At 37.0% G+C, this 8,424-nt stretch overlaps 2 protein-coding genes across 2 annotated transcripts; both read right to left on the bottom strand.

Moving 5' to 3' along the window:
- Positions 1–6,040: 6,040 nt before the first annotated feature.
- LOC125253781 (histone H2B-like) lies at positions 6,041–6,501 on the bottom strand. The gene has a single exon (XM_048167889.1). It carries the CDS (start codon positions 6,459–6,461, stop codon positions 6,087–6,089), a length of 375 nt encoding a protein of 124 aa, XP_048023846.1. The 5' UTR covers positions 6,462–6,501; the 3' UTR covers positions 6,041–6,086.
- An 817-nt stretch (positions 6,502–7,318) lies between these two features.
- Positions 7,319–7,830, bottom strand: LOC125253787 (histone H4). Its single transcript, XM_048167896.1, has one exon. The coding sequence runs from the start codon at positions 7,780–7,782 to the stop codon at positions 7,471–7,473; it is 312 nt and encodes a 103-aa protein (XP_048023853.1). The 5' UTR covers positions 7,783–7,830; the 3' UTR covers positions 7,319–7,470.
- Positions 7,831–8,424: the final 594 nt, after the last annotated feature.

Below are 8,424 nucleotides of genomic sequence, written 5' to 3' on the forward strand. Positions count from 1 at the left end.
ACATTGAGAAAGAACTTTAATAGATGTATCAAATCTATTTAAAAAAAAACGAAGCATTTTCATGTCAAGTTTAAATTGACACAAAAGGATGGATTTGTTGTGCTTTACTGTATTATATAAGCCTTCTAAAATGATGAAAAGAGAGAAAAGTTTATGACTGACACTTAATTTGGCTCTTGGAGTTGCTTTCCTTCCAATGAAATGATGTCACTTCTAGCAAGTCATGTGATTTGGGGAATCTGCTGAAGGGCGAGTTGCAGCAGTGTAACAGGGTGGAGTTTGAGACACAAACTGATTTAGTTGTTTTACACATTACAAAAATATGCATCACAATAAATGTATTATATGTCAAAGAGAATAAGTAGCGATGCACCGATACCATTTTTTAAGGACCGAGTATGAGTACCAACCCTTTTTTCCCCCTAGTGCTCGCCAATATCTATGCCGATGCCGATGCCTATATACAATTTATTAATTTCTTTTGTTTTGTTTGATGTGGCAGTTTTCCAAGCACAACACAGTGAGGCAAATGAATATAGGACAGCTTCTTTATTATTACTCCATACAAAAAGTAATCAATTTTTATGTGCTTGTCACAAACTTAAAGAACAAATTTCACCAATAACCTGCAAAGGGCATAATAAAAGTCATAATAAAAAATAAATAAATAAATAATAAATAAATAAATAAAAATAAAACATCATGTCTTTTTTAACCTGCCTTTCAAAAACTAAACAAATATTACAGAGCAAATGTTTATACCACAACACTGTAAATAACCTGGTGACCAGATTTCTCTGGAATACAGCACGAGTGGGCAATATGACCATGATATGAGAAATTTTATTTCACGATATGTATATTATATAGAGGTGCACCGATACTAAATTTCTCTGCCGATGCCGATAGCCAGTTATTCAGAATGATATCGGCCGATGCCGATAGTTTGGTTATTCTTAAGGAAAAAAATATCTCTCCCAAATTATGTTGCAAACTATGCAGGGAACCCTCTCATTTGGTACATTACAATATTAGAGGTTACAATTAACAGCAGAGGTATTATATTCAGCTGCTGTTTGTTTTCAGATATAATAATTACACTCAAATAAAAACTGAAATGTTTGTATAAAAACTTAGTATCACATAAGGTGGTTTTCATAAGCACTTGTTGTCTTCATGGCAAATTTACACAAACATAATTAACAGTAAATAAGCTCCTCTCTAGTGTTATATATATATATATATATTCCTGAGGTAAATGTGACATGACATATTGTCCACAAGCTGTTTCATTGACGTCTTTCTGAGGTTGAAGCACAAATAAAGTGATTACATGTGACGTGATACCTTCTGGTAAGTTGTACTAGGCTATATATTTCACCGTACCTCTGATGATCATGCATGTTTTTCAAGATATAACTTGTATTGAAGAGGAAGAAAAGACTCCGCCTGAGCTGAGGCATTACAGCGATCTGACACGCCATGTTTACAGTTTTTCTCGGTTGCTTAAACACTATAACCAGGCTTTTGAACTAAAATTTCAAAACCCTGAGGCCATTTAACAAAAAGCATACCCATTTTTACACTATTCCTGTTTTGACACATGAATCAGATTTGTTGAACTGTCACTGCAACATTCCAGACACAATTACGCTCTAAAAAATGTTGGGTTAAAAACAACCCAAGTTGGGTTGAAAATGGACAAACCCAGCAATTGGGTTGTTTTAACCCAGTGGTTGGGTTAAATGTTTGCCCAACGTGCTGGGTAGTTTTATTTAACTCAACTGTTGTATACAAATTATTGTATTGCTTGCTTAAAATGAACCCAAAATATGCTGAAATTAACATTTATTAATATGTTTAATAAATGAGCATTTATTAATAAGATAATGAATAATAAACAATAAACATTTATTAAATTGCTTATTAATAAATGTTCACCTTTTGATTATTATTGTTGCCTCTAGTAATTATGTGTCTGATTTTTAATTTCTCACCTATTTTGGGTTCATTTTAAGCTAGCCATATAGTCATTTTTAATCAGTAGTTGGGTTAAATAAAACTACCCAGCAGGTTGGGCAAACATTTAACCCTACCGCTGGGTTAAAACAACCCAATTGCTGGGTTTGTCCATTTTCAACCCAACTTGGGTTGTTTTTAACCAAACATTTTTAGAGTGTACCTTCATTTCTCATTGCGTACACCATGTTGTCATTTAGAAAGCACTGGCATTCAATATTGTTCCCTCAAGTCAGCACAGCTTGAGATCAGTTAGCACACAGTGACCCACATGGAAACACTAAGAGTCAGAATTTATCACACACCAATCAGAACCTTCAATAGAGAGATAAAAGAGCCCGAGTCAGTTCATTCAGTTTTGGAACAATGGATCCAGAGAGACGTGATTGAAAAGGTCAAGGACACCAGAGAGGAGGAGGAAGAGGTGAAGGAAGAGGAGGACGAGGATGAGTATGATAGGCAAGGAGACAAGGAGTCCCATGAAATTCGTGCCACTAGTTGACCATGTCCAGGGTATGACCAGGGAGGCTGGGCAATGAGTTCAGCCAAACTTAAGTTCCTTCACCGTCGCCTCGATCATAAGAAGCTTCAGGGAGGGAAACAGGAGGTGTACCTCAGTGTACTCTACTGTAACTTCTGAGTTACAACACGTGCATCAAACTGCCTTACATACAGATAGAGTTTCTGTCTGCTTCCATTTTGTAAAAAGGATGTGTTACAGTTACAGTAATCAGTACTTCGTAGGACACAGAGACGATGGAATGGAAGAAGCCTGACGAGACATTTCAGTTGATGAGTGCCAGGAGTGGATCAAGAGGGTTTTTCCCCGCTGCTTGGATAGGGCCTGTAGAGCCTGCGATGTTGACGAGATTCCCTGGCCTGTCCCGGACCAAAGATGTGATGCTGGGGCAGAATATTTTTTGTTGTTGTTTGTTGTATACATGTGTTCATCGTGTGAAAAGTTCCTTGAGGGGGTGAACCACAAGCAACTCAACTTATTACTGTTATTTGTAGTATTGTTTTGAATTGATCGCTGCAGTGTGTAAGACTATGTTGTAGTGTGTGTGTTTTTGAGGGCTTGTGTGTGATGTCTGAGGGCAAAGTGTGGTTTTTCAGCAAGAGTGAATGGTTTTGAGTGTAGAGCTTCATTTTGACCTGAAAATAGGATGTTTGGGGAATTGAGTGAGACGTTATGGATTTGTGTTTACTGTTTTGAGAATATGAGGCATAGTTTCAAGAAATGTGTTTAAGCAATCGAGAAAAACTGTAAGAGTGTCAAAACGCCATTTATTGTTTGAATTTAATGATAAAATAGACATAATTTGAAAACTGAAACTTTTATTCTCATCAGAAGTAACAAAGCACAAAGCTTTTTGCAATTATTGGACGGGAGGCGCTACAAATTTGATGTAGCAAAAAATGAAAATAAAAACGGGGAGGGGTTTTGGAGTGGAGGGTTGCCAGGTCTGCGCAACAAAACCATCCCAAAAGTAGTGTAATCACAGCACAAGTGTATAAGCATCCCAATCCCAGACATGGCAACAATGAGCCGAGCGTCGTTACATGGCTATCGGCTGTGTGACAGACAGCTGACAGTTGACGTTTATGTGTACATTTTAAAGTTTATGACTTTCATTGGGTTTTGACATGCTTCACTGCCCGCGACGACGGGAGACTGGACCAAAATATGTATGGTTAAACTATGTAATGTTAGTTTTATATCATTCGCAACTAGTTAACCTTGTTTGCTTTTTATGTTAAATTATGTTAAATTTATGTTAACTGTGAAAATATATACATTCATATTTATACATTTACTCTGTATTTAAGTCTGAATTTAAAGTACAGTACTTTAGTATTTTATTCAACTGCACTCCATCTCAGTCGTTGTTTATGATGTTCAACCTAAGTTCTGTTGTAAACAGTTGTAAAGGTACTTTATGTAATGTATAGAACGATGTAGCCTATTTTAATGTAAAAATATTTAATTTACATGATGAAAAAATGATTGTATATGTTGTATATGTAAAATGTTTCATGTAAAAACAATGAACAGAACAATTCTCTTATTTACAGACGTGAACATGCGTTAAAAAAATGATCGAACAGAAATTATAGTAATTAGAAATTACTCTGGCTCATTTACAAATAAATTACTTTACAAACATAATGTATAACTTCATGCATTTCATTTTTAACTTACATCACAAAAATAAGCTGTACAGAAATTAGGCTGTTTCATTGACAAAGTGACATTTAAATAATATTTATATCGACACATCTTATGCACTGTATTCTGTTCTTGAGAAAAGTGGGGGGAAAGCGGACTTTGAAGTGCGATTCACCGCGACGCGAGGAGGGATGACGTAATTCGAGAGCGACTTCAAGTGCACCCTCTCCGTTTCCCAGTGGAATGAAGCACCGATCTCAAGACACTTCATGGTCTACACTATCCCACAGTTCATTGCGCGCCAGTGACGACAGGAGTTCTGTGTGAATTCACATAAATGTAAGCAATGCCCCGTGTTCACCAATATCTAAATCAAACTGTAATATCTGGTTTTCATACAGTATTTGTCTCTGAGATGAATAAAATAAAGTACTGTAAAGTACTGTACTTTAAATTCAGACTTAAATACAGAATAAATGTAGAAATATGAATGTATATATTTTCACAGTTAACATAAATTTAACAATTTAATATAAAAAACAAGGTTAACTATTGCGAATGATATAAAACTAACATTACATAGTTTAACCATACATATTTTGGTCCAGTCTCCCGTCGTCGCGGGCAGTGAAGCATGTCAAAACCCAATGAAAGTCATAAACTTTAAAATGCACACATAAACGTCAACTGTCAGCTGTCTGTCACACAGCCGATAGCCATGTAAGGACGCTCGGCTCATTGTTGCCATGTCTGGGATTGGGATACTTTTACACTTGTGCTGTGATTACACGACATTTGGGATGGTTTTGTTGCGCAGACCTGGCAACCCTACACTCCAAAACCCCTCCCCTTTCATGCACTTTGAAGTGCGCGGACCCTGAATTGGGACACAGCTGATGAGTCGTTTTAAGGGGAAGGGGAGGTTAATGTTTCTGATTAAAGATCACAAGGGCACATGGATTAAAATAATAATAATAATAAAAATGCACAGTTAAATTGATAATAAATACTGCAATATTCCATTTAAAAAAAAAAAAAAAAGAATTGTCAATTTTGATTTCATGGCAACTATTACACTTATTGTTGAATCAATTCAATAGATCCTTGCTGAAAGAAAACTACTGACCCAAAACATACTGTAAATATAATACAGGCCTAATTATAATGAACATTAAAATGATCTACATTAATATTCAGGGAAGACAATTGGACTACATTTATTTGATGGAGTCAGTAAGGGATCAGATAAAGAGTATAAATATTTTACAATATCTTAATATAGTTCTAATAATATTGTATTAGGAAATAAACATCAGTAGCTTCAGTAAATGAGAGTTACAGATACTTTGGTAACACTTACAATAAGGTTTAATTTGTTAACATTATATATTAACACGAACTAACAATGAATAATTTATTTAAACAGCATTTATTATTAATCTTAATGTATATCCCAGTATATACCGACACATTTTGAAGATCAAAAGTTGTTGACATTAATGCACTGAGAACATGAACATTCCTATTAACAAAGATTAATAAAAGCTGTAAAAAAATATATTGCCCATTGTTAGTTTGTTAGTGAATCCATTAAATGGCAAACAAATGTGAACTTATTGTAGAGTGATATAGATGTTTTGAGAAATAAACATATGACTTAAAACACTATAAACTCTGTAAATATTTGTTGCACAAAGCTAAACAATTTTATAAGTTAGTTTCAGAGAGATTCAGACTTTTTTTAATATAAATCCAGCAAATATTTATCTGTTTGAAATAATATCTACATACTCTTCATTGCAGAAAGAAAAAAAACAAACAAACAAAGAATCTCTTTTGTGTGAGTATATGGGTGGCTCTTAAAAGAGCCTTTGGGTGTGTGGGAGTCTCGGGGACTCTACTTGGAGCTGGTGTACTTGGTGACGGCCTTGGTGCCCTCAGACACGGCGTGTTTGGCCAGCTCACCGGGCAGCAGCAGACGCACGGCGGTCTGGATCTCTCTCGACGTGATGGTGGAGCGCTTGTTGTAGTGAGCGAGACGAGACGCCTCACCGGCGATGCGCTCGAAGATGTCGTTGACGAAAGAGTTCATGATGCCCATCGCCTTGGAGGAGATGCCGGTGTCAGGATGAACCTGCTTCAGCACTTTGTACACGTAGATGGCGTAGCTCTCCTTCCTGGACTTTCTGCGCTTCTTTCCTCCCTTACCGGCGGTCTTCGTGACGGCCTTCTTGGAGCCCTTCTTAGGCGCGGACTTGGCTGGTTCAGGCATGATGCTGAATGATCGCAGAACTGACGAATCAATATGACTCACGAGCGACACAGAGGCTTTTATTCTCTACCATATGCTAATTTACACAGAGAGACGGGATCACCTGATTGCCTGTTTTCATAGGCCACACCCATAAACTCGTGTTTCACTGGACAACTCAAAGCATCACGCGCTGACTGAGAGCCAATCAAAGGCTGTTAAATTATAGCCCCCGCCCACCGCCAACAGTTTGAGCGACACCCCTCCCCCCAGTTTCCTTCGTTTAATTTCCCGCTCTTTATTTTCGTTTTAATCGGATTGTGAAAAGACAAATATTCTGCAGGATTGTGTTTGAAACTCCATATAGATTGAGAGGATTTTGGAGGGAAGAATGATTAAAAACAAAAAGTATCTTAAAAGCCCATTCACTGGTCATATTTAGATTTTGTATTTATTTTGTAAACCACTTTAATTCAAAGTACAGGAATAAATCATGTCATGTGACACAAATTAGACAATTACCGCAGTTTCACAGACGAGGATTAAAGCTAGTCTGAGACTAAAATACATGTTTAAGCTTTAACTAAAGAAACTTGTGCTGTCCTGTCTTAAAATATGTCTGTCATTGTTTTGTCTCAACAGTAATGTTTTTTTTTTAAGGCATTTAAATAAGCTAATTAAAAGTCCTAATTTAAAATCTTAGTCTAAACCTTGTCTGTGAAACTAGACCTTAATCTCAGAGAAATGTGTTTGATACAAAAAAAAAACATTCTGGTTATAAAGTTTAATCTTAAAAGAGAAATAGACTCAGTTCTAAATGCAATCAGACTCATTACATTAAAGTAACTATTAAAAAAAAGACACTAATTTCTTTCAGATTAATTTCATATTTTCATGTTTTACTCAGAAGCGTTTCATTATATCTGAATAACGCATGAATCAGTATGATCTGATCAGCTCTTTGTGTGTCAGAGTGTGTGGCTCTTAAAAGAGCCGTTGGGTTTGTGTAGTTTCTCCTGGTTTCAGGTGTTTATCCTCCGAAGCCGTACAAGGTTCGTCCCTGTCGCTTCAGCGCGTACACAACATCCATGGCGGTGACGGTCTTTCTCTTGGCGTGCTCGGTGTAGGTGACGGCATCGCGGATAACGTTCTCCAGAAACACCTTCAACACACCGCGGGTCTCCTCGTAGATCAGCCCGGAGATGCGCTTGACGCCGCCGCGGCGAGCCAGACGACGAATGGCGGGTTTGGTGATTCCCTGGATGTTATCGCGCAGAACTTTACGGTGACGCTTCGCGCCTCCTTTCCCGAGCCCTTTCCCGCCTTTGCCTCTTCCAGACATGATCACTGAACTCTATCAGACGATGATGACGAATAAATGATAATTCAGCGTTACAAGGAGGACTTTTACACTTGCTTACAGGACCTGACAGAAACCAGCGTCATGTCACATGGCACAACACGCCCCTTCCCTCAAATATATCCAGAGCACGTGATTTAATCCCATTCTTAACCCTCTATGGTAGGTGTTGTTCCCTCCAGACAACATGGTCTATTTTAGTTTGTTTTTAATAAAATAAGGCACCAATTGATTGATCAAACGTATCTCAGGACAGAATAACTCAAATACTAATCAATAAAAGTGCAAAAAAGACCAAAACATGACCAACAGGGGTCCATTTGGTGTCCTGTTTCAGCACATGTGCACGTCACATGACTCCATATTTTCTCCATTGATAAGTGCTTTTTTCACTTGTTTGTAACCATTTTATCACCCTTCAAAAATATGAATCACCTTCACTGGCAAGTAAAGAAGTATTTTTAAGAACTTTACATTATATATCATCAAATGTTTTAGAGAAAATAACAAAAAACTGTGTTTCCTCAAGGCAACATTGTACCATAATGGAATCGCATAAGGCCATACAGGCATAATAGGTTTCGATACAAATGTATCATATTTGTAAGGAAAAGAGTTAGAATT

Source organism: Megalobrama amblycephala, linkage group LG19, assembly GCF_018812025.1.
Source record: "Megalobrama amblycephala isolate DHTTF-2021 linkage group LG19, ASM1881202v1, whole genome shotgun sequence".
Classification (NCBI taxonomy): domain Eukaryota; kingdom Metazoa; phylum Chordata; class Actinopteri; order Cypriniformes; family Xenocyprididae; genus Megalobrama; species Megalobrama amblycephala.

Bases quoted from the DNA above. Each gene is read 5' to 3' on its own strand.
- LOC125253787 (XM_048167896.1), bottom strand. From the start codon at position 7,782: ATGTCTGGAAGAGGCAAAGGCGGGAAAGGGCTCGGGAAAGGAGGCGCG.
- LOC125253781 (XM_048167889.1), bottom strand. From the start codon at position 6,461: ATGCCTGAACCAGCCAAGTCCGCGCCTAAGAAGGGCTCCAAGAAGGCC.